At 40.9% G+C, this 27,182-nt stretch overlaps 1 protein-coding gene across 7 annotated transcripts in view; it reads right to left on the bottom strand.

The window, feature by feature from the left end:
• The window catches only part of ARHGAP24 (Rho GTPase activating protein 24), a 473,398-nt gene that overhangs the window by 32,672 nt on the left and 413,544 nt on the right, over positions 1 to 27,182 (bottom strand). For all 7 annotated transcript variants that reach the window (XM_060686979.2, XM_060686980.2, XM_060686978.2 and 4 more), the window contains one exon: positions 5,161 to 5,368. In XM_060686979.2, the coding sequence (XP_060542962.1) occupies positions 5,161 to 5,368 (208 nt within the window). The remainder of the gene's footprint in view (positions 1 to 5,160; positions 5,369 to 27,182) is intronic.

Here is a 27,182-nt window from a genome sequence, read left to right as displayed (position 1 = left end):
ATCATCGACGCAACCAACATGAATTTGGGCAAACTCAGGGAGTCAATGGAGGAGAGGGGGCCTGGCATGCTATGGTCCATGGGACTGCGAACAGTCAAAATAGGAGTTGAATTGGACTGCCTTTAAATTCCATTTCAACTCTGATTCTGCAATGCAGCAATGTTCTAAATAAATGACGGTTACCAAATACAAGTTGAGTCACAGTCTTAATAAAAGTGGATGTAGAAAAGTACAGACAACAGGTGTACAGTTGAAACATCCTTATGGATTCATAAGGAGATGCTTTACATTGTAACTCTGAAATGAAATGGACAATCCTGGCACTTGCAAGATGAAGAGACAATATATAGGGTTTTAATCCAACATTTGCAGTATCTTCATCAAAATACAAACAATTTGTGTTTTGTCCACATCTTTTCGGAGTTAATAAATACAAGCAGTGGGAAAGATACAGTGGCCCACCCACCCTTCAGCCCACAAAGAGTTCCCTTGCGTTTCACCTCCCCCAACGGTATGCTTAAGAAGGGTGAAATCCAGAGATGGTATTCAGCCGGTTCAGACTGGTTCGCCCGAACCGGTAGCGGAAATGAAATCATGGGTGGACCTGCCCAACTGCCCTGGCTCTACGCCTTCCTATTTAGGCACATTTTTGAGGCTGGGCGCATGTGCAGAAGACACGTGCACCAGCAACATGCATGCACGGAAGGCCAGGCACATGCGTGGATGGGGACGTGCATGTGTGGACGCACGCCCGCGCGCTCACATTTCCGAACTGGTAGGGAAAGTAAGTGAATACCACCCCGATGAAATCTTGCATTTTCAGAAAGGAAATGTGAGCTTTGTTAACATCTCTAGCTCCTTAGCAGAGATTTTTTTTTAAAAAAACCCACACAATTAGAAGTTCCTAATTGTTGCACTGCTGAAACTAACATTCCTGCTCTAACTTCAAGGCACTCTTAAAACTGTAGCCAAAAACTAGTACGTGTTTTAGCTGTGATTTCGTCTTCGTTAATGAGAATGTTCAAGCGGAATTGGTTTCAGTGTGCACGTTATTACTGCTTCTTGAATAGACATGCATTCAAACTCTGGGAAATATATGTCATAGTTTTGTTTACTGGGAAGATGCATATCAATATAATCAGACCTGCTTGAATTCAGTCCCACCTCTTCACACTCCAGTTAGAAAGCTATAACATGTTATGTACTGTATCAAAGCAAAACAATAAAAGAAGTCAACTGTGGAAACCCATAAAAGTACAATTAAACAATAGAGCGCTTTGAAGCAATCCTGATTATGAATACAGAGAGGTTCTAAGTATTTATCTTCCGTTCTCCCTACATTGTATCGTTCATGGAATCCACCAGTGCTTTGTCTTCTTGCACACTGGATAATTTCCATGGGGAAGATTAAAAAAGTAAAGATATTGAAGATATAGTAGTGAACTAAAAAACCCTAACATACAGTAGTGGCCCAAATTGTGGAAACCTTTTGGGAAAAGTGTATTTTCTAAAACTAGTTAATAACACCAGTTTTCTTTTTGGAGTAGTACCATAAAATTATATATCAATGGAAAGATAATTTAATCAAGAATGTAATGCAATAACAGGAATGTGTGTTTGTGTTTATTGTATATGTGTGTTTGTGTGCTCTTTCTTTGTGTGAAACTGGGCTGCGTCTCAGAAAGAGATTGGTTGCCATACGCAGATAGAGAACAATTTTTGTAATTGGGACATTTCATTTTGCAAGAAATTAACTTTAATTGGTAGTTCTTAACTTAATTAATATATATTTGTTCTTGGCCCTACCCTTTTTTGGGGGGGGGAATGTATGCATGTACATGCAAATATGCGACATGCACATATTTCAGGTGTGCGCGAATGATTAATTTCAACTGAAACTGGCAACTATATTTTTGTTCCATTTTATTTTAAGGAAGATAATGGTACAATTCAGGACCATTCTTTGCAAATACATGCCTTGTATGGGTGCCTGTAATTTGCCACAGCGTGGAAAGGTTGAGCAGCTTGTGCCTTCAGGCAAGTACAGAATAGCAGGTCAGAAAGACATTGGAACAGCAAAACTCTGCAAAGATTCTTTTGCCGACTTGTGTTTTCCTGCAAGGTCCATTTTTAAGAATAGCCACCACTAACTGACAGTTGCTGAGCCCAGCAAAAATGTGCTTAATCTATACAATCGCAGGAGCTCAGCTGGAACTTTCTTTTCAGCATTATCTCTCTTGAGAAAACTCCTAGGCGTAGAATTGTTACAGAGTAAGGAGCGCACACCTGTACAAAAAAGGATTTCATATGGATATATTTTCACGCAAGCATTTCACTGTGGATTAAATTGATGCACAAACCATGTCAGGTCTAATTACAATGCCTAGAAGGTTAAACCACCAGCAGAGCTTATGAACTTCCAAACAGTGACTGATTCTTTCAACAAAAGATGGAGAAATGGGTTAAGACGAGTGGTGAGATTCAGCCAGTTCGCACCTATTCGGGAGAACCGGTTGTTGGAAGAAATCTTATTTTGTTTTTTTCCACTTTACAGGGCTAATCCTGTAAGGAAGGCAGGAAGGAAACATTCTGCTGTTGTTTCTAGACTAATCTTTATTGCCTTGTTTACAGAAACTGCCTCTCTGGTTAACCCTTATTACATTGTAACAGCTAAAGCGAAGCGCCCATCGACGTGAGTGATGTTGAGTTGGCCTCGTCCACATGGTCACATGACCACCGAGCCACGCTTACCCAGCTGGTCATTAGGGCAGAGAACTGGTTGTTAAATTGTTTGAATCCCACTACTGGTTAAGACCAATATCTGGGTCACAGTTGACCTAGGGGAATTACATCTACCGGTGAGTCTTTGTGTCAGGGAGGGGAAAAAACGAAGTGGAGTCCTTGGTGCTCTCTGAACTTGGTTGTTTTCTTGCAGACATTTCATTCCCATCCTGCTTACAATCTTTTTGGACTGTTGCCTTCTGGCAGAAGATACAGAACAATTAAAACTCGGACCACACGTTTTCTGAATAGTTTTTATCCCAGAGCTATAATTGCACTCAACAATGAACTAAAGGGCCACCATCAGTGAGCTGTTGGACAGCATTACTTGGTCTGTTGTGTGGATGTTTGGGTGGTTTAGGGGTGGGGAATTGTGGTGGTTGGGAGTGTGTTTGGGGATTGTTATGTGTGTTGGACCTGGTCTTTGGGTGTTAAGTGAATTTTGTTGTATCGGTATACTGTTTATACACGTACAATGACAATAAAGTTGTTGTTGTTGTTGTTGTTGTTGTTGTTGTTATTATTATTATTATTATTATTATTATTATTATTATTATTATTATTATTATTACCCAACTAGGTAACATCTGAAATATCTACATGAAAACAAACAAGTTCAGAGAGCACCAAGGACCCCTATCTTCTCTATCTTCTCTTCTGTTAAGAACTAAATTGTCTGAAATGCCACAGAATCCCAGTCATTGTCAGCAATACTGAACCAGATAGTGCCATAGCCTGACCCTTAATAAATGGTTATTATTTCATATGCACTGGCCTCATCCATCAAAATACAAACATATACTTTTGGCATTTTATTTTTAGCTATTTTCGTCTTATGAAAACTGACTGTTTAAATTGACAGCATGTACAGACAAGTTGCTCATTTCTGAGATATTATTATGACAATCACCTTATAGTTGGCCAGATGTGAGTAGGAGTTTTTGGGAAGAGAAAGGCAAGATGAACAGTCATAAAAAGAGAGCAATCGGCACACGAACAGAGTGAAAGGAAAAACATAAAATACTTCGCGAGACTAAAAAAATATATAGAATAACATGAAAGGTAGGAGGATTCTTGGTAGTGAAATATGAAATCACACATAACAGCTTGTTTTCCTGTTGCCTCCAGTTTTCAACATTCTGGAATTTTTAGTTTCAATATATCTAGTGACTATCAGATTGAAGGAACCTGCTCCATCTAATCAAGAATTCTTGGATAAAATGGAAGGTTATAATTTATTTATTTATAGCAATAACAATAGCACTTAGACTTATATACTGCTTCATAGTGCTTTACAGCCCTCTCTAAGCAGTTTACAGAGTCAGCATATTGCCCTCAACAATCTGGGTCCTCATTTTACCCACCTTGGAAGGATGGAAGGCTGAGTCAACCTTGAGCCTGGTGAGATTCGATCTGCCCAATTGCAGGCAGCTGCAGTCAGCAGAAGTAGCCTGCAGTACTGCATTCTAACCACTGCACCACCAAGGCTCTTATGGACAGACATCTCATAAGCAGTGACTCTGAGAGTTGTGCAACACTAACAATTCTTTAGAGAAAGGCCCAGGTTCTATCAGGTACTTCTGAAACAGTTTTGAAGGTGTAACGGAGACCCAAATCTCACATTCATTATTGATATAGTGAATAATTATTAATACATCTGAAAGATTTGGAAGGATTTATACCTGAGAATGAATTTGAATTAGACATTTCAAGTCGAAATCTCGTTTTATTATAAATTCCCATCATAGTAAGTTTTTAATACAATCTTTCCCAACCTGGTGTCTGACAAATGTGTGAGGATCACAACTCCCAGAATCTCCAGTCAACGTGACCATGTTGGATTGAATTTGTACTTGGCACTCATAGTACAAATGTGTGTGGAGTTACAATCAAAGAGACATGATGGCGGACTGTAGGGGAGGTTGCTTTGAGAGATGTGGTCTTTGAGTCCTGATAAGGTAAAGGTAAAAGTTCCCCTCACACATATGTGCTAGTCATTCCCGACTCTAGGGGGCGGTGCTCATCTCCGTTTCAAAGCCGAAGAGCCAGCACTGCCCAAAGACGTCTCCGTGGTCATGTGGCTGGCATGACTAAATGCCAAAGGTGCACGGAACGCTGTTACCTTCCCACCAAAGGTGGTCCCTATTTTTCTACTTGCATTTTTTACATGCTTTCGAACTGCTAGATTGGCAGAAGCTGGGACAAGTAACCGGAGCTCGCCCTGTTATGCAGCACTAGGGATTCAAACTGCTGAACTGCCGACCTTTCAATCAACAAGGTCAGCATCTTAGCCACTGAGCCACTGCGTCCCATTGTGCCCTGATAGAGAAAAGATACATTTGTGTATAAATGTATAAAAAGATACATTTGTGGTCTTACCTGTCAAACAGTGGCTTCTCTCCACAATCAAAGGCATCCTGTAACTCTTTGACGAGGTTAGCCTGGCCCGGCAATCGGAAAAGTCCTTCCTCCTTCAACCCCCGCAGACGAATAAAATCCACACACTGTTCTACCAGCAACGGAGCCAAATGGTTTCCATATCGTTTCTCATAACGAACGGTGTCTTCCAGCTTCTGCCCAAATATTCCTGTGTATGACAACAGTAGCTGTAAATACTCAAGGTGAACTCTTAACGGTAAATATGTCTTTCATTGCACCGTTTTACGTGGGCCTTGGGAAAACCCTAACACTAAAACTACATGATCTGTAATGATGTCAGATGCAAGAAGTCAGGAAGCAAAATAGAGTAGTACAAAAGTACTACAAGTGTATTTCACTACCTTGCGTAAGAAGAAAGGGTGAACAGAATGTACATAACTATATACATAAGTATAAGAAGTCTGGTAGAGCACAACATGAAGCTGATCTGCCACCAATAAGGGAAAATTTACTGTAGCTCCAGCTGCCTTCCCTTAAATGTTGCCATCTGGTGGGATCTCAGACACACCCACACCCACACACCCACAAAGGCAAACACACACACAAAGAGGACATTCAGAGGATCTCCATACTATTAATCTTCTAGTGGGCTGTAAAAACCGACTCTTTGCCTAGCATTTGGTCTAAGGTAAAAGGGTGCCCCCAAAATGCAGGACTATGTAGAGTTTATGGGAGGTTGAGACTATGTTAGGTTATCTATACACAAGAATCTGAACTACTAACAGTCAAGGTAAATTGGTGCCAGATAAGAGTCAACAGACTTCAAAGGGGGCTACATTTAGGACTCTTATGGGAGCACAGAGACTCCAAACTGATGGTGCATTTGACCCTGCCCTCAGACTCAGCCTGGTCTTCTCTACAAATTATTAAATAATTTAAGAGTAGCTCTTCCCATCTCCTCCATTCCAGACAGCCACAGACATATCAATATATATACAAGTAGTCCTCAGCTTGAAAAAGGGAACTTACAACCTGGATCCAAAGTTCCTACAGTTCTTCCTATCATGATCACATGACCACACTTTGGGCATTTGGCAACATGGCGGCATTTAGGGCCATTTGTCCATGGTCATGTGACAGTCTTTTACGATGGTTTTGCCCAAAGCTGGCAGTTACTTTTGGTTTTTGGCAAAACTTCCCCATAAAGAATAATGGGGAAGTTTTAATAATAAAATTAAATAAAAATAATTTAATAATAAAACTAAATAAAAATAATTATTTATTATAATAATAAATAATTAACAACAAAAGCATTTGTTTTACAACTTACCTGTTTGTTTAATGACTGCTACAAAAAAAGTCATAAAATTGGGTTGGTTATGCGACCAATTAGTTTTACAACTGTTATGAGCATAATGGGAAGACCCCATTATAGTCATAACTTGAGGATTATTTAAATATTTTTTTTCAGGGGACTGGGCCTGGCATGTAAGCATCACAAGATTCAATGAGCAGAAGGAAATTCTACTTTTTTTAAAAGAAAAAAAATAGCAGATTTCTTAGCATAAAACTGGAGGGCAAGGATGAAAAGAAGAAAGCCGAGATCATTTATCTTCGGCCCCAGATGAAATTCTACAACTTCCAGAGAAACAGAAAAGGAAAGTAGATAAAACTGAATTGGAAGGAACATCTAATTCATAATTCTGTTGTTTAGAAATAGAGAAATGTCAAGAATAGTGCTACATTTGCGAACCGGTAGTAAAGGTAAGTAGAACTCACCTCTGGCTGACTTCTACCTTAGACCAAATCCTAGGCAAAGAGTCATTTTCTAGAGCCCACCAGAAGGCCAATAGTATGGAGATCCTCTGAATGTCCTCTTTCTACGTTTGTGTGTTTGTCTTTGTATGTGTGCGTGAGTGTGAGATCCCATTAGATGGAAACATTTAAGGGAAGGTACCTGGAGCTACAGTAAGTTTCCCCTTATTGGTGGGAGATCAGCTTCATGTTATGGTCTACCAGATTTCTTATACTTATGTATATAGTTATTTCCATTCAGTTGGCCCTTTCTTCTTACACCATGCAGTCGCTGTACTCCTAGATTGGAACCACTCTGTTATTTTATATTTCACATTAGTTTCCCCCCATGATTACCAATACAGGGGGTATAGATGGCACACTTGCACATGTGTTTCCAAATAGGTCTACCGGAAGCCACAGTCCAGACAGAAAAGGTAAGGCCATGACAAACATAAAACAAACAAACAAACAAAAATAATTTAACTTGATACCCTTCTGCATAAATGAATCTTTCTCCACCTCATTCACATTTTTTTCACTGTGGTATACAGAAACCGACAAACAGAAATGCTCCCCCGTATACTCTCACCTCTTCTTCAAGCAGAAACAGCAAAAAAGAGAAAGAGGGAGAGAGAGAGAAAGAGAGAGGGGGGAGAGAGAGAGAGTGAGAGAGAGAGGGAAGGAAAGAAGGAAGGAAGGAAGGAAGGAAGGAAGGAAGGAAGGAAGGAAGGAAGGAAGGAGAGAAGCAAAACAAGAAACCAAGAGAAAGAAAGAAGGAAGAAAGGAAATAAGGAGAGAGGGAGAGAGAGAGAAAGAGAGAGGGGGAAAAAGAGAGGGGGAGAGAGAGGGGGGAAGGAAAGAAGGAAGGAAGGAAGGAAGGAAGGAAGGAAGGAAGGAAGGAAGGAAGGAAGGAAGGAGAGAGAAGCAAAGCAAGAAACCAAGAGAAAGAAGGAAGGAAGGAAATAAGGAGAGAGAGAGGGAGAGAGAGAAGCAAAATAAGAAATCAAGAGAGAATGAATGAATGAATGAATGAATGAATGAAGGAAGGAAGGAAGGAAGGAAGGAAGGAAGGAGAGAAAAAAACAAGAACAGGACAGAAATGCTATCGTTACTATTTAATAGAGTTGAAATCTCCTCATCTTGCTGGGTAAAAACAATATAATTCATCATTTAGAACTTTCAGTGTGATAAGGGAACGTCAAGTCATTTTTCTATATTGTTTGGGAGAAGTTTCTCATCCTTAAAAACCGAAATGCTCTGAATGTTGTACGCAAACAAAATGGGGGAAGCTCAAATGAAGTATCTGCAAAAGCAAAGCAGAGCAAAACAAACGTGAGCAAAAACCTTCATTATCTTAGTCCTGTGTTGGGAAATTGTTTCTTAAGGTGCTTTTGTCTAAATAGTCTGAGAGACCTGAGAGACCCAGGGATGCCGTCTTATCGTCTTATTCCTCTGCAACCCAAGTGAAGCTCCATCCGTGCCTAGTTCTGCTAGCTTCCTATGGAAGGGTGTCCTTCTTTTTCCCCATCATGTTTCTATTAGCAACCAACATTGCTTGTGTTGTATTTTAGCTGCACTTTCTTTTATCTTTCTGGCAAGGCTCTCAAGGACAAATCGGCTTCTGTTTGAAAAGGCAACCACTTGTTTATGTATAACTCTTTAGCCACGTCAGTCATAATGACGACCTAGAAGAAGATCTCTCTGTTTGGTTATACATGGTGATCCTCCAGACTAGGGGTCGGTAACCTTAAATACTCAAAGAGCCACAAATATCCTAACCGGAAGCCCCTCTTCAATTCTGGAGCCGACCGGAAGTCCGGTTCCCCCATCATAGTCTCCTCCTAGCACAGCGTCCTTTTTCCTCTGCTGACTGGAAGTCCGGTTCCCCCCACTATAGAGTCTCCTCCTAGCAAGGCATCCTTTTTCCTCTCCCTGTCCTAACTGAAAGCCCTATCAATTGTGGAGCCGACTAGCAACAGGGAGCCGCAGCAGAGGGATGAAAGAGCCACAAGAGGCTCCAGAGCCACGGGTTGCTGACCCCTGCTCCAGACCCTTCATCCATGCTAATTCCATAAACCGTACAGGTCCATTGTTTGATATTTCAAAACTGCAACGATGCTTGAATAATATGTTGGGTATGATTACAGAAGTTTGTTTGCTTTTTTTCCCAGGAGGAAGCGGTTTTACAGGTGCTGGAAGTTGAACAGAAGCAGGCTTTGTTTGAACATTAGCAGAAATGAATGCTGTGCTGAAGTCTGACGTTGAGTTTCTCAAAGGTTTCCTCCCTCAGTTCCTAGAAAAAATGTATTTTCATAATTCAGCAATTCCTTTTGATTTTAAACTCCCCCCCTCCATTTTTAAGCGTCTATGGCTACTTGTACTACCAAACTGTAAAGTCTCATGGATTGAACTCTTATGACAATCCTGGCCGTGGATTGAAATGTGGGAAGTCAGAGGTCTGTAGGAATGAAAGTACAATGAAAAACAGGGCATTTATACCTAACATTTGGTCAACGAGAAAGTAAACAAGTGCAAGAACACAATAGCCCATTCATCAGGATTTCACCAAAATCTAGATGAGATAGCTGCCAAGCCAAGCCAAGCCAAGCCAAGCCAAGCCAAGCCAAGCCAAGCCAAGCCAAGCCAAACCAAACCAAACCACATCAAAACATACATACACACACACATACATGTCATTCTCTTCTTTTAAGATATTTCAAAAGAAGACTGTATTTTCCATCCATTTGAAGGGATGGAGGGAAAATGAAGGAGACATTTTTGGTATGGCACCAGCATAAATATTCTAACAATAGAGCTGTTTCACAAGGAAGAGAATGCTTGGGAAATGGTTGAGTTTGCTATTAATGAAGATCTTTAATTCAGCACTCATTTGTCAGAGAAGCTATATCTCTTCTTAAGAATATGCTTAGGGTTAGGGTATTGAAGTATCTTGAACTTTTATATCAGTATGTGGGTTGGATGAATTTAAGAAGCTCAGAGAGTTGAATGAATGAACACTTCTTTTTTCCATAAAAACTTTTCATGATGAAAATGTTATAGATATGTAGAAAACCCCTTCTTAGCATTTTTCTCCTCTTTTTCTATTTCCTTTGTCTACTGCTTTGATACCCCCTTTTAAAACATGGACCAAACTTGGCTAAATGATTCCATTTCATATGATTTTGCAAAGCGGTGACATGAGAGCTTATGCACCGAAGACGAATTCCTTGTGTGTCCAATCACACTTGGCCAATAAAGAATTCTATTCTATTCTATTCTATTCTATTCTATTCTATTCTATTCTATTCTATTCTATTCTATTCTATTCTATTCTATTCTATTCTATATTATAATTCTATTCTATACTATTCTATTTTCCGATATTCTAGTCTAGTCTGGTCTATATTATAATTCTATTCTATTCTATTCTATTCTGTTCTATATTATAATTCTATTCTATACTATTCTATTCTATACTATTATATTCTATATTATAATTCTATTCTATTCTATTCTATTTTCCGATATCCTATTCTATCCTATCCTATCCTATCCTATCCTATCCTATCCTATCCTATCCTATCCCATCCCATCCCATCCCATCCTATCCTATCCTATCCTAGTCTAGTCAATGAGATCAAACTATCATAGCTCAATTTTCATTAAGGTTCACCCTAATCCTGCCAAATGTCCCTGGAAAGGTTCAGACTACATTTGCAAGCAGCTTGCTATACCAGGAACAAAAGCATCTCTATCTCATGGTGACCACATCCTCTGTTTGCTAATTTGCACTGTGGTGTTTTCCTTGCCACAGTGCATATAGTGTTATAAATCACAGACTACTTCTAGAGTGGAGTGGTGATGCTTTTTGATGGAGTGCGGAGACGATAATGAAACTCAGTCCCTCCTCTTAGTGAAGAATCGCTATACTCTCTTTGCAAGGACAATGAGGTTATGAACGGCGGCAAAATTCCTTGTAACTAGCTGTGACAGTTGCAGGCCCAGGAGACTCCTGGATTCTTCGCTTACTCAAGCAAGATGAAAAGAGTGTGACCTACAAAGCATACCATTGTCTGCTCCCCATTCCCCCCCCCACCCCAGGCAAAACAGCCAACTGCCACACTAATTATTTCAAATCATTCTCATCACTAATATTGAGTGTTTCACACCTATAAAACCTTCTAAGAAATTCATCGGTGGCCCACACTGCTCCATCTTGCTGGGTCTGTGTGTAGGATGCGAGAAGGAAATGTGTCTTTATTAAATCTGGATATACAGGCAGCGACTCGACTTACGACCACAATTGAGCTCAAAATTTTTGTCACTAAGCAAGACATTTGTTAAGCGAATTTGGCCCCCTTTTACCACCTTTCTAGCCACCGTTGTTAAGTGAATTACTGCAGTTAAATTAGTAACCCAGCTGTTAAATGAATCTGTCAGAGTTTCTTGCAAAAATCAAATCCAGAAGCGCACACAGGTAAACTGATTCAGCAGGATTCATTAACTTCTTTATATACATAATAACACATACAATAAATGTACAATACCAATATAGATTCTTTTTCAATGTAGTAGCAGTTACAAGCAAAACACAAACTGAGTACAGCAGACAAGTTTCATTTTAGATCTCAGAGCAGGCAAGTCCAGACTTGTTTAGTTTCTGTTTCAGAGCTTCTGCACGGACTCAGTTGCCTAAGCCATGCCCAGACTTCTTCCTTAAGTTTCTATTTCCAAAAAAAGCCCTCATTGGCTAACCTAGTTACCATGCCTATTCATTGGCTGACCTTGTTACTATGTCTCTGCCAGTTCCCATTGGCTGATCTATTCCAGTCCATGAATATTCATACTCTGACAGAATCTGGCTCCCCCCCCCATTGACTTTGCTGATCAGAAGGTGGCAAAAGGAGGAGTATATGACCCCAGAATACCGCAACCGTCATAAATATGAGTCAGTTGCCAAGCGTCTGAATTTTGATCACACGATCATGGGGATGCTGCAACAGTTGTGTGAAAAATGATCATAAGTCCCCTTTTTTCAGTGCCATTGTAACTTTGAACAGTCACTAAGTGAATGTTGTAAATTGAGGACTTCCTGCTTGCGAGGTTCTGGCAAAAATCCCACTATGTGGCCTCCTGCCCCCATTGCTTGGTTAGTAGCATTAGTCAACAGGATAAAATCTACATATAGTTTATATCCTGTCATTGTTGTTGTTAGTTGCAAAGTCGTGTCCGACCCAGCAGGACCCCATGGACAACATTCCTCCAGGCCTTCCTGTCCTCTACCATCCTCTGGAGTCCATTTAAACTCATGCCTACTGCTTCAATGACTCCATCCAGCCACCTCGTTCTCTGTCAACCCTTTCTTCTTTTGCCCTCAATCGTTCCCAGCATTAGGCTCTTCTCCAGTGAGTCCTTCCTTCTCATTAGGTGGCCAAAGTATCTGAGTTTCATCTTCAGGATCTGGACTTCTAAAGAGCAGCCAGGGTTGATCTCCTCTAGGACTGAACAGTTTGATGGCCTTGCAGTCCAAAGGACTCGCAGGCATCTTCTCCAGCACCATAGTTCTAAGGCCTCAATTCTTTATATATCCTGTCGTATTATCACAAAATACCCACTCTGTGATCGTCTCTGGGGAAAAAAGGTTTTGATGCCATTTATAGAAAAGGAATTACAGAAATATTGCTGATCTTATAATGGAGCAAAACCTGTACATGAGTATTGATTGCCTCCCTTTGTAGGGTATATAAAATTCTGTGAATTTTCCAAGACTATTTATAGTGTCCTTCGCCTCCTTCCTGCTATTAACACAACTCCATTCTTCAAAACTAATAGAAGAATCAGGAAGATAGAATCAAGTCAGCATTATTTTCTGCATAGCACACATTCTGTGGCTTTATCAACATGGGAGCAATATAGCAATACCCCGTCCCATCTGCAGAAATATCGGACAAAGAACGGATAAATTTGATGAATTATATTTCTGTCATTTTTTCAATTGTAATTAATTGTCTGCCGCTCATGGTGGACTTTTGTTTTTTTTTATTTTCAAAAAGAATCACTTGTACATTAATTTCACCAGTATGCATATTCTGCACATTTTTCTCATGGCATTCTTGCGTGCATATATATATATTTTTACTAAAGAACTGTAGGAGGTGACCAGGCTGAGCCAGAAGGAGAGGTCATACACATCGTAAGTCATGAATAAATATTTAACTGGACAACCAGTTAAATACGAGCCAACTGTGTGCAGTTATTATTATTATTATTATTATTATTATTATTATTATTATTATTATTATTATTATTATTATTAATTGGTTAATCTTTAGTGAGATTCACAGCCTTTGAGGCTGGTTAATAGCTCAGCAGCTCGAGTCCTAACCAAGGACCTAGGAACTGTTAAGGTATCGTCGGAGGATGTAAGCTGTTCCGAGTAAGGTGGTTTTTTGTAGAGTCAAAATGTTCAAGTCCGGCAAATTTAGAATTTCTAAATAGCGGGATAGCCCTTTGGGTATTGCTCCGAGGGCTGCAATTACAATCGGGACAACACACAATTTCTTTTTCCACAGTCGCTCAACTTCAATTTGTAAGTCCCGGTACTTTGTGATTTTTTCTTGCTGCTTATCTTCAATTCGTGCATCACCAGGTATTGCAATGTCAATGAACCATACTTTTTTCTTTTCAACTATTGTTATGTCAGGTGTGTTGTGGACCAAGTGCCTGTCAGTCTGAATCCTAAAGTCCCACAAGATCTTGAGTTTTATTATTTATTTATTTATTTATTTATTTATTTATTTATTTATTTATTTTTTATTTATTTATTTATTGTTTATTATTATTATTATTATTATTATTATTTATTGAATTTGTATATCGCCCTACTCCTGAAGGACTCAGGGCGGTGAACAGCCAAAAGATAAAATACATATAATACAAATGTTAAAAAACCATTAACAGAAGGATATAATCAAGATCAAGGGAGGTACTAATACCACTCTATAAAGCCTTAGTAAGACCGCACCTAGAGTACTGCATCCAGTTTTGGTCACCGCACTATAAAAAAAAGATGTTGAGACTCTAGAAAAAGTGCAGAGAAGAGCAACCAAGATGATTAGGGGACTGGAGGCTAAAACATACGATGAACGGTTGCAAATACTCAGTATGGTTAGTCTAGTGAAGAGAAGGACCAGTGGAGGCATGATAGCAGGCACCTGAAGGCCAGGCCTGAAGGCCAGACAATGGATGGAAAAAGTTTGCAAATCATAATCATGTGACTTCACAATGCTGCCGTTAGTCATAAATGTGAGCTAGTTGCCAAATGCCCAGGTTGGGAGTCCACACGGACATGGGAAAGGTGCAAAGGTCATAAGTGCAAGTACAGGTTAAGTCACTTTTTCCAAGGCACTGCAACTTTGAACTGTTGTTGAAAGAGTGGTCACAAGTCAAGAACTATTTGTACTCTTTTTTTTTTTATTTATTTATTTTTTTTAATTAATTCTTGTCAGCCCTGCAAGAACTATTTGTACTCTTAACTACAGACTGGCACTTATCTCAACTACATAGATCATTTCAACTTTTTCAACATTAGTCCCACCCAACAGAATTCATGGTGCTTCATAATCTTATTTTGTTGGTAATTTTTGGTTAGTGGGTTAGTTATTTTTTTGATATTTGATATTAATGGTGCAGTAGTAATATAGTACTATTTCCGCATTGGCAACAAGAAGGGCATCCCGCTAGTCAATAGTCAGCACCATTCAGTTGCCTAGACTCCACCCCGCAAGGGATTTTGGAGTCATTAAAAGGGGATGATGAGTAATATAGTACATATTCGTTTCATCACCTCTGTAATGAGCATATTAGTGAATATATTCTGAATTTAGAATATTAGCCAGTCTTCTTTTGTGTAAAATATTTCTGTGAAATGTGACCCTTGTGGTGCTTAACTATAACAGGTATTTGTTAATTAATTTTATGTCAGAATCCTACCCAGAATCAGGGGTGCTATTCAGCAGGTTCTGTCAAGTTCTGGAGAACCGGTAGCAGAAATTTTGAGTAGTTCGGAGAACTGCCAAATACCACCTCTGGCTGGCCCCAGAGTGGGGTGGGAATGGAGATTTTGCAATATCCTTCCCCCAGGAGTGGGGAGGGAATGGAGATTTTGCAGTATCCTTCACTGCCACGCCCACCAAGCCACACCACGCCCACCAAGCCACGCCCACAGAACCGGTAGTAAAAATATTTGAATCCCACCACTGTGTGCGCCACATTTCTGGGAGAAGATCCCTGCATATTTAATTTCATTACAATGTGTTGCTTATAGTTGTGAACAGTGATGTAATCCCAAACCTATGATTAAACTCTGAAAACAATATATCTGAAACTCTGAAAACATATAAAAATATTTTTATTGTCAAAAAGATAGGTTTTAGATTGTAAATCACTTTTTTAAAAAGGAAAAATAATGAAAACGAATGCAATATATAACTTAAATTACAGAGTCATATATCTAAGCAGATTAATTATAAATTGAGGACCAAGAAAAGGAGAGTTGGTTTTTTTTTTGTGTGTGCAAAGAATGCATGATGGATCTCATTAACTAATGCAACAGAGATAAATGGTGAATTCCATTAATATTTCAGAAATACTCTTATGGAATCTGAAACAACCCAGGCCTGACAGGTAACGATGACTGAATATCTCTTAAAGTTACAGAGTCCGTTTTCTTAGTTTAGCATAATCATTCCTCATTCTGGGGAAGACATCATGAAAAGACATTTGGATACATATACATATACATATGCATATACATATACATATACATATACATATATTACACCATTAACACTGCTAGCAACAACCAAAGTCTTCCGTTCACCAGATTGCCATTTTGTATTTATTTATTTTATTTATTTATTTATTGAATTTATATCCCGCCCTTCTCCCCGAAGGGACTCAGGGCAGTGAACAGCCGAAAATTAAAATAACATACAATGTAAAAGTTAAGATAGCTAAAAAATAAATTAAATTAATCGGCCTCTCAATTTAAAACCCCAAGCTATACAATTAAAAACTAACCCATAAAACCTATTCAGGCCAGGACGGCTTGCTGAAATAAAAACGTCTTCAGGGCCTTACAGAAAGTGCGGAGATCCGGAATCAGCCGTATTCCGGGAGGTAGCTCATTCCAGAGGGCGGGTGCTCCCACAGAGAAGGCTCTCCCCCTGGGGGCCGCCAGCCGACATTGCTTGACCGACGGCACCCTGAGAGGTATCTGCCACAATGCCCCCAATATAGCAAAATTCTAGGGCCGTGATGGCGAACCTATGGTGAACCAAAGGTGGCATGCAGAGCCCTCTCTGTGGGCACGCACACCGTCGTGAGCGCTCTTCTGGTTTCTGGAGTGCTGGAAAACAACCTGAAAATGGCCAAAACCCAGGCTTTTGGGGGAGCCATTTCCAGGCCTTTTTTGTGCCATTTTCCAGGCCGTTTTCAGACCATGTTTCGGGATGTTTTCAGGCCATTTTTGGAGGGGGCAAAAAAACAGGCACGTGCGCCCCGGACAGCTGGTCTTCAGGTTTCCAGTGCTCCGGTGTACGCACATGCACGCCCATTCCGGTTTGGGCACTCGGTGCCGAAAAGGTTTGCTATTACTGTTCTAGGATATTTTAGGACTATCCTGAACTGTCACACAAGAAAAAGTAAAACAAAATAGAAAATATTTTGACAAAATATATATATTTGGTAACAGGAGCATCCTAGAGAAAATGCCAGAATATGTTCCCTGAAAGGCCCTTTTTGAGAAAACTTTAGCACAAGTCAATATCCTGAAGCAATTCTACTGCAGATATTCCTCGACTTACGGCCGTAACTGAGCCCAGAATTACAATGGCAAGTCACTTATGGATTTATTTATTTATAAATTTTATTTATAAAATGTATTGGCCACCCATCTTATCACAGGGTAACTCTGGGTAGCTTACAGTCATATACAGGTAGTCCTCCTCGACTTACGACCACAATCGAGCCCAACATTTCTGTTCTTAAGTGAGACAATTGAGCTTTGCCCCATTTTACGACCTTTCTTGCCTCAGTTGTTAAGCGAATCACTGCAGTTGATAAGTTAGTAATCCGGTTGTTAAATGAATCCAGCTTTCCCATTGGCTTTGCTTGTCAGAAGGTCACAAAAGCGAATCATGTGACCCCGGGACACTGCAACCGTCGTAAATATGAACCAGTTGCCAAGAAGCTGAATTTTGATCACGTGACTATGGAGAGGCTGCAGTGGTTGTAAGCATGAAAAATAGTCACATCACTTTTTTCAATGCTGCTGTAACTTTGAATGGTTGTTAAATGGACTGTTATAAGTCGAGGACTACGTGCACTAACGAAGGAATGCAAATTGTACCCGTGTAAATTCCTTGGGATTGATCTGCAAAAACGAACCTGTTCCTTTTATTTATGGCATACTTCTAATTTAGTATTTTCGATAATTTTATCCCAACATAAAGGTAAAGGTTCCCCTCGCATATATGTGCTAGTCATTCCTGACTCTAGGGGGCGGTGCTCATCTCCGTTTCAGAACCAAAGAGCAGTGCTGTCCAAAGACGTCTCCGTGGTCATGTGGCTGGCATGACTCAATGCCAAAGGTGCACGGAACGCTGTTACCTTCCCACCAAAGGTGGTCCCTATTTTTTCTAATTGCATTTTTTTTAATGTGCTTTCGAACTGCTAGGTTGGCAGAAGCTGGGACGAATAACGGGAGCTCACCCCGTTACGCGGCACTAGGGATTCAAACCGCTGAACTGCCGACCTTTTGATCGACAAGCTCAGCGTCTTAGCCACTGAGCCACCGTTTCCCTTTATCCCAACATAATATATATTTATTTATATCGCCAGCCAAGTTTTTAAGCTTGCTTCTAAGCTCTGATGGGAGAGATATATATCTGGTGCAGTCGTGCAATGAAAGTACTGACAATTCTGTGCTTTGACCTTCCTTTAATATATAGACAAAGAAAGCTGTTCTCATTAACAGCTAATGCTTTCAGAACAGAGGGCCGATTCCTTGGCTGAATCCTGTAGGGTGATAAACAGCTGACAATCCTATTTTCTGATGAACATCCTGGGCAGATAATTAAAAAAAAACAAAAAAAAAACCGGGAAGGAGGTTGGAATGCCAAATTAAAGCGATATTTTTTTCTCAAGTTCTGAACATTCCAGGAACCTTTGCAAAGTGGAGAATAATAAAAGTGGAGAGCAGGGCAGTTCTGGGATCACAGCCTGGAACTGTTCCACTAATGCAGTATTTCTCGACCTTGGTAGCTTGAAGATGGGTGGACTTCAACTCCCAGCTGGCTGGGGGATTCTGGGAGTTGAAGTCCACCCATCTTCAAGCTTCCAAGATTGACAAACACTGCACTAATGGGTATACTGGCAACGGGCCCAGTATCAATGGAGCAGGTGACTGCAGGTGAAGACATCCTATTGCTGGAGAAAGAGTTACTGAACTGCTTTGGAAGTCTTCTAGTTCAATCTGCTGCTTGGAGCAGGAGACCTACCATTCAGCCTTCCCAGTTAGGGGTAAGTTAATTAAGTTAACTTAATTACCAGTGAGTTGTCAAAATGTACAGTTTCAGTCACTAATTCTAGGTCAGGAGTCAGCAACCTAAAACACTCGAAGCCCCCGTTCAATTCTGCAGCCAACCGGAAGTCCAGTTCCCCCACCATAGAGTCTCCTCCTAGCATGGCATCCTTTTTCGTCTACCTGTCCTAACCGAAAGCCCTATCAATTGTGGAGCCGACCAGCAACAGGGAGCTGCAGCAGAGGGATGAAAGAGCTACATGTGGCTCCAGAGCCGCAGGTTGCTGATCCCTGTTCTAGGTCCTTCCTAAACTGTTTTGAGATCCACCTCTGCCTTGAGTAACTTAGCCTTTTGGAGTCTAGAGGCCAGATATCACTTTTAACAAATTAAGAGAGTTGGAAGGGACCCCCATTCTGATAAATGGCAGTCCAATCTCTTCTTGAAAGCCTCTAGTGATGAAGCTCCCACAACTTCCGAAGGCAACTTCTGTTCCGTTGGTTGATTGTTCCCACTGTCAGAAAATTTCTCCTTATTTCCAGGTTGAATCTCTCCTTGTTCAGTTTCCATCCATTATTCTTTGTCTGGCCTTCAGGTGCTTTGGAAAATAGGTTGACACCCTCCTCTCTGTGACAGTCCCTCAAATATTGGAAAACTGCTATCATGTCTCCCCTGGTCCTTCTCTTCACTAGACTAGCCATGCCCAGTTCCTGCAACCATTCTTCATATCCTTTAGCCTCCAGTCCAGGGGTGAAATGCTCCCGGTTTGGACCGGCTCGGGCGAGTAGGTAGCGATGGCAACAGGCAGTTCAGAGAACCGGTAGCAAAAATTCCTGCCCCCGCCCCCCATGCCCAGCTGAGTCGCGCAATCATCAGAGGCTTTTTTTTCTTTTAAATGGCTCTGACGATCCCAGCTGAGTTGCCTGCCGATCAGGCAACAGCTTGGATCGTCAGAGCCATTTAAAAGAAAAAAAGTTTTTTTTCTTTTAAATGGCTCTGACGATCCAAGCTCTGATGATCCCAGCTGAGTTGCCTGATCGGCAGAGGTTTTTTAAAAAACCTTCTGACGATCAGGCAACTCAGCTGGGATCGTCAGGGCCTTTTGAAAGCATTTTTTAATATGGTTTTACATGTAAAAAATGGTTTTAAAAGTAAAAAAAAATTGGCCACGCCTACCCAGTCACATTACCCCCCCCACCAAGCCACGCCCACAGAACCAGTAGTAACAAATTTTAGATTTCACCACTGCTCCAGTCCCCTAATCATCCTGGTTGCTCTTCTCTGTGTTCTTTCTAGAGTCTCCAAATCTTTTTTTTATAGTGTGGTGACCAAAACTGGGTGCAGTATTCTAGATGTGGTCTTACTTTATAGTGTATATGCATTATTGGATGAAAAGCTACAATTCAGTTAGTGGTTAATGAAAACAATTCCCCCCCACACACAAAAGGATCAAGACATTTTAGGGGAGTGAGTGAGACTGGATAAGGTTCCAAGGAAATCCAAAGGCAAGATAGGATAGGCTAGAAAGAGGGGATCCAACTCAATTTCTCTTGAAAAATGTAAACAGAATAACAGAGTTGGACGGGACCTTGGAGGTCTTCTAGTTCAGCACCCTGCTCAAGTAGGAGACCCTATACTATTTCGGGCAAATGGCTGTCCAATCTCTTCGGTAAACCTCCAATGATGCAGCACCCAACAACTTCTGGAGGCAAGTCGTTCCATCGATTAATTGTTCTCACTGTTAGGGAATTTCTCCTTCGTTCTAGATTGGGTCTCTCATGTGTCAGGTTTCGATGCCATCTCAAATAAAATAAATTGCATTTCCAAACAAGTAGTCTTTGATGAAATCTTTCATTTTATTAAGCGTGACAATCTGTCCCTGATCGTGGCGTAGCCAACACTGACGTCCTGACCCCAAACTTTCCCTTTCTGTTCCCCAATTCTCTGCATCTCATTGGCCATGTTCCAAATCACTCTCCCCATATCTACTATTTCAGCTCCCAGGAATGTCCCCCCTCCCATCTCATCTCCTAGGGGATATTATCTTCAGGGAAAATAAGTAGGTGAGAAGTCAAGCGTCCTCTTGCCAGCTGCCCCCTCTTCTCCTTCTTATGTCAGCAGTAGAGTAAATGCAGGTTGAAGTGCTGACATGTCAACGGCCTCCTGCAGCCCTTTGCCAGTGAAAACAGAACCTGGGGGAGCCATGCATGGCCTCCCCAGCAGAGGTGGGTTTCACATAATTTTACCACTGGTTCACCGTGCACCAAAAATGTAAGCGTGCGCCCCTTCCGCAGATGCGCGTGGCCTTCCGTGCATGCGCTTTGCTTGCACGATAACTTGCATGCATGCACATGGCTTAGAAAAACGTGGTTAAATAGGATGCCATAGCGCCGAAGCGGATAGGCGGGTGGGCGGGGCCACCCGCAGGTCGCCACGACCGGTTTGCCCAAACTGGTCCGAACTAGTTGAATACCACCACTGCTCCCCAGGCCCTGTTTTCAGCCTGGACAGCCAACTGCAACCATCTGACAGTGAAAACAGAGCCCAGGCTCTGTTTTTGCTGGCAGAGGCAGCACAGGCCGGTCCTTCACTGTTTCCATGGCAATCCTGCAGGCCAGATCTAAGCACCCCGCAGGCCGGATCTGGCCAGTGGGCCTTGAGTTTGACACCCATGACCTAGACCATTTTGTCTACACACTTTGCAAAACTGGGCAAAACTGGCCCAGGAAAGAAAGCACTGCCAAGTACCCTGTTTCCCCCAAAATAAGACATCCCCTGATAATAAGCCCAATCGGGCTTTTGAGTGCATGGCAATAAGGCAAAGCGCTTAGTTCAGGGTTCAAAAAAATATAAGACAGGGTCTTATTTTCGGGGAAACACGGTACCAGCAAAGAAAGGAAAAGAGGAGAAACTTCAGGAGAACATGAGAAAGAGGAAGGCAAACAGGAGAAAAAGACAGAAAGGAGAACACGGGGAATTTTATCCCCGAAGTATTTGAATGTATGCTTTCTGTTATGAATACATCTGTCAAACTGAATCTTGCCTAGTTTCCAAGGTCTCCATATTGAGTAAGCTTAAGTATATTTCCATTTTGCTTTGGGAATCTGCTATTTAAAAAAGCATGAAAAATTTCAAAACAGAGAACACTTTGGGGAAATCTGAACCCAAGAAGCTGATTTTGCATAGATGAAGATAGGCATCTAGTTATGTAATCAGACAAGGTAAGTTCACCGTTGGTTCACTAACATGTTGGATTTCATGGACATACGAGCCATACGGTTATCAAGCATTCAAGCTGTACTATTGATTTTCTGCAGACTGTTGACATACTCTTTTCAGAGGACGGAGTAAACCCATTAAGAAATGTAAGAAAACAGAGATCTGTCAGCTCTGGATTCGTCTGCCAGCAAAACGTCTAGATTAATTTTCAGCTTTTTAAAAAATGTTGTACTACGATCGGTCTTATTCGGGAGACCTGCTGTTGAACAGGAGTTTCAGGAGATGGTAAACTGGTAGAAGTCAGCAACTAGGATACCACTTAGTGCACAGAATTGGCACCACGTGACATCAGTGCTGAAAAAGCTGCTTGTGCAAATGTTCTGCTGCTTGCTAATTGTTTTCTGAGATCAATTTGAAACATTGATTTTAATCTTCAAAGCTCTGAGCAGCTTATGACCTGTCTTCATGGGGGACAGCCTATCTCATTATGAACCTATTCAATTATTAAGAACGCCTGGAAAAAAAAAAACAAGTCTTTTTGAAGATGTTGCCATTTCAGAAGCCCTTATCAATAAAGGAGAATATTTGTAGCTTCAGGGTTGATAGGAGGAGTCCTTGGTGCTCTCTGAGCTTGGTTGTTTTCTTGCTGACGTTTCATTACCAAAGTAGGTAACAACATCAGGCAGTTTGAGAAATGAAACATCTGCAAGAAAAAAAAGCAAGTCCAGAGAGCACCAAAGACCTCCCAGAAGCACATATGTCAGGCATAAAGAGGCAATATATATTTCCTTCAGATTTACAATTGTCCCAGAGGTGGTATTCAGCCAGTTCGGACCAGTTCAACTGAACTGGTAGCGGAAATCGCGGGTGGCCCCACCCACCCTCCCCAGCTCTATACCATCCTATTTAGGCATGTTTACGAGGCCAGGCGCATATGCGGAAGGCACGTGCACCAGCAAAGCACATGCACGGAAAGCCGGGTGCATACGTGGATGTGGCGCATGTGCTCACATTTGCAAACCGGTAGGGAAAGTAAATGAATACAACCCCTGAATTGCCCCCTACTCTCAGTAATCCTTGTTCGGTTTATCACCTAAAGTTTTTTTTAAAATTTAAAATTTTCTTTTAATACAAAACATTTCATCATTCATTAAACAGTGTGTCATCTGGGTACAATTTTTTTGTTTCATAACAGTTAAAGCTTACCACCATATTCATTATTTATATTTACTCTTATTTTAATATTAATACTTAACATATCTATTATCATAACATTTCTCTTCTTAACTTATTTAACTTATACATTACTTTCATATTTATTTTCTAACCATTGATAAAACAAATCCCCCCCCCAAAAAGAGCCTTGATAGTACAGTGGTCTACGCACCCTGTTATTAACACAGCTGCCTGCAATTTACTGCTGGTTCGAATCTCTCCAAAGCTCAAGATTGACTCAGCCTTCCATCCTTTCTAAGGTAGGTGAAATGAGGACCCAGTTTGTGGGGGCAATAAGCTGACTTCGTATAAATATACAAAAGGATGAAGGCTATTGCTTAATGCATTGTAAGCCGCCCTGAGTCTCCGGAGAAAGGCGGCATATAAATCAAACTAAAAAAAAAAAAGTCTAATAATCAGATTCTTCCTTCCCTTTAATTGCAAGTGTTAATCTATTCATTTCTGCACTTTCCAATATTTTCTTGATTATTCCTGTAATACCTGCGGCTAGAATTGTATTTGCACAGAATTGTAAAGGTGAAGAGATTCCTGCAGGTTTATCACCTAAAGTTATGAGAGCTTCAAACTGAGAGAAACAAGGGGTTGTGCAGCCTTAACTCATTCCACATGTCTTCACCAATCTTGCCAGTCCCATATTCTCCTGGATGTCTATTCATTTCACCTTGAAAGTTTGAAGGAAAATTGCACTTTCCATTTCTCTGAGTTCAAGCACTGGTACTCCTCGACTTAACAACCACAATTGAGCCTGGAATTTCTGTTGCTCAGCGAAACATTTGTGAAGTGAGTTTTGCTCCATCTAATGACCTTCCTTGCCATAGTTGTGAAGTTAATATCTGCAGTGGTGAATCAGTTAGTAACCCAGTTGTTAAGTGAATCTGGCTTCCCCATTGTCTTTGCTGGATAGAAGGCTGCAAAAGGGGATCACATGACCCCGGGATCCTGCAGCCGTCATAAATATGAGTCAGTTGTCAAGCGTCTGAATTTTGATCACATGACTGTGGGGATGCCACAATGGTCGTAAGTGAAAAATGGTCATAAGTCACTTTTCTTAGTGCTATTGTAACTTGAATGGTCACTAAATGAGGCTTGTAAATTGAGGACTACCTGTATGCGTTATGTGTGAGCAAAAATCCTAACAAGACAAGATCCCAGATTTCTTTAAATTTAGTTTGCATTTAAATAAATCCAAGGCCTTCATCAGGTCTGCTTATAGCCTCCATTGTGGTTGAAGGCAACATGAGGTGAGATGGGCAGACAGGGATTGTTGTTGTTAGTTGTGAAGTCGTGTCCGACCCATCGTGACCCCATGGACAACAGTCCTCCAGGCCTTCCTGTCCTCTACCATCCCCTGGAGTCCATCTAAGCTCACGCCGACTGCTTCAGTGACTCCATCCAGTCACCTCATTCTCTGTCATCCTCTTCTTCTTTTGCCCTCAATCGTTCCCAGCATTAGGCTTTTCTCCAGTGAGTCCTTCCTTCTCATTAGGTGGCCAAAGTATTTGAGTTTCTTGTTCAGGATCTGGCCTTCTAAAGAGCAGTCAGGGTTGATGTCCTCTAGGACTGACCGGTTTGATCGCCTTGCAGTCCAAGGGACTCGCAGGAGTCTTCTCCAGCACCATAGTTCAAAGGCCTCAATTCTTTGATGCTCAGCCTTCCTTATGGTCCAACTTTCACAGCCATATATTGCAACTGGGAAAACCATAGCCTTGCCTATACACACTTTTGTTGGCAGGGTGATGTCTCTGCTTTTTACTATACTGTCTAACTTTGCCATAGCTTTCCTCCCCAAGCGAAAGCGTCTTTTAATTTCTTGGCTATAGTCCCCATCTGCGGTGATCTTGCAGCCCAGGAAAATAAAATCTGTCACTACCTCCATTTCTTCCCCATCTATTTGCTGGGAATTGAGAGGGCCGGGAGCCATGATCTTAGTTTTCCTAATGTTGAGTTTCAAGCCAACATTTGCACTCTCCTCCTTTACCCGCATCAGAAGCCTCTTTAGTTCCTCTTCACTTTCTGCCATTAGAGTGGTATCAGACAGGGATAGAATGTGCAATCCAGTGGTGGGTTACCCCCGGTTTGGATCATTTCGCAAGAACTGGTAGTAAAACTGGCGGGAGGCTCTGCTCACCGACCCCGACATCATCAGGAGCGCCAGGGGTGGGTTCTACTTACCTTTACTACCAGTTCACATTGTGCTGGCGCGCACATGTGCAGATCAACTTTGATGACGTCCGGGTCAGTGGGCGGAGCCTCCCACCGGTTTTACTACCAGTTCTTGCGAACCGGTCCAAACCGGGGGCAACCCACCACCGGTGCATGCGCGGCCCCATTGCGAACCGGTAGTAAAGGCAAGTAGAACCTACCCATAGTGCAATCCCATTAAACAGACATAAGGAACATATAAAAATAGGTCTAATAAAAATAAATAAACTCTGCCTTCTAAACACCAGGCAAAAGGGGTGTGTCTTGGATATTTTTCTAAAGCAGAAAGGAGCCAAAGATTACTTCTCAGGCAATGCATTTAACAAATTGAATTTGCACATTCCTGTTTCCCTTGGATTCTAATTTTTCTGACGTTTAGTTTGTTTCAGCTATTAGTCTGTAAATTCATAAGAAAAAAAAAAGTCTTGGATGAAAATCTAAACTCATTGCTGCATTTTACCATTTGCAATTTTGTATTCTTTCTCATGTATTTTTTTGAAAATATAACTAATGTTGTACTTCTGTAAATATTTCCACACACTGTATTTAGTGAATATTTCCCTCTATAACATGGTTTTGATGAGCTTTTTTGATTTGCATATGCTATTAAATTTGGAATAGTGAGTATTTCAACACGCATGCATACTCAACCTTTAAGAACAAAACCTTATTCAGACTGAACTATTTTTAAAAAAAATCTTCAGTTTAGCTTTCAGCTTAGGACTTATGCTTTTAATACTTTATTTTTTGATTTGTTTGAATATGCAGTAATTATAAAGCTTTTTTTTTTTGTTTTTTTTTTGGTAGAGGGATGGTATAAAAACAAAGAAGCAAAACCACATTCCAAAATATTGGATTCTCTCGCCCAGCAGACAATCATATTCACTAGAATATAAATTAAACAAACCTCCCCAAAGCTTAAATCCCAATGATGTCAGAAAAGTAAAGTGTCTCAATCTATTCTATGTTACCTGGGCTAATATTTACAGTTTCCAATCTTTTCTTTATTTATTTTGTGGACTGCCACTGAAAGCATTTGCTGATCACCATGTAGAGTAGACAAATACTAGAACTTGAGTACCTCCTGAACTGGCATCTGTGAATAAAAAGATATTTTTAAAAATCTAAATGTTAAGGATCTTGTGAGATCACCAAATTCTGGGAGACTTAAGTGCAATGAAACTTCAGGGAAAGCAGAAAAGTCTCAAGATTTGGCCATTTTTTGAGACTTAATAAGAAACGCAGTGGCTCAGTGGCTAAGACGCTAAGCTTGTCGATCGAAAGGTTGGCAGTTCAGCAGTTCGAATCCCTAGTGCCGTGTAATGGGGTGAGTTCCCGTTACTTGTCCCAGCTTCTACCAAACTAGCAGTTCTAAAGTACGTAAAAAATGCAAGTAGAAAAATAGGGACCATCTTTGGTGGGAAGGTAACAGCGTTCCGTGCACCTTTGGCATTTAGTCCTGCCGGCCACATGACCACGGAGATGTCTTTGGACAGTGCTGGCGCTTCAGCTTTGAAATGGAGATGAGCACCACCCCCTAGAGTCAGGAACGACTAGCACATATGTGTGAGGGGAACTTTTACCTTTACCTTTAAAGGCACTATGGAAATTTGATCCATTTCTCAATGGGAGAATTAGGGGGTCCTTCACCGAACAGGCTACCAGTCACTCTTTTGATAAAGTATGATTAGCCTGCTACAAATCCTCCTTATAGATTTTATTAGTTCTCCCTCTGTTGCCAGACAGCAGTAGGCTCTAGATAGCACCAGGTTTTTATTTATTTATATATATTCTGGTGCAGAATTCTGCATTCTGGTCTTAATAGCTTCTGATCATTTTTCTCATAAAAAATCTAGAATACTGAATACCATCCCACCTCCTCTTCTTATGTCTTAACAAGAGTGCATGAGGAAGGATTCTTGATATAGTATCTGTTCTGGATATGAATTCAGGAAGGCTGAATGGTCATTTTTTGGTCTTGCTCAT

The sequence above is a fragment of the Pantherophis guttatus genome, chromosome 8, assembly GCF_059756535.1.
Source record: "Pantherophis guttatus breed Tessera chromosome 8, ASM5975653v1, whole genome shotgun sequence".
Classification (NCBI taxonomy): Eukaryota; Metazoa; Chordata; class Lepidosauria; order Squamata; family Colubridae; genus Pantherophis; species Pantherophis guttatus.
The sequence above is the reverse complement of the archived record's forward strand: the minus strand, read 5'-3'. Positions and strand labels throughout refer to the sequence as shown.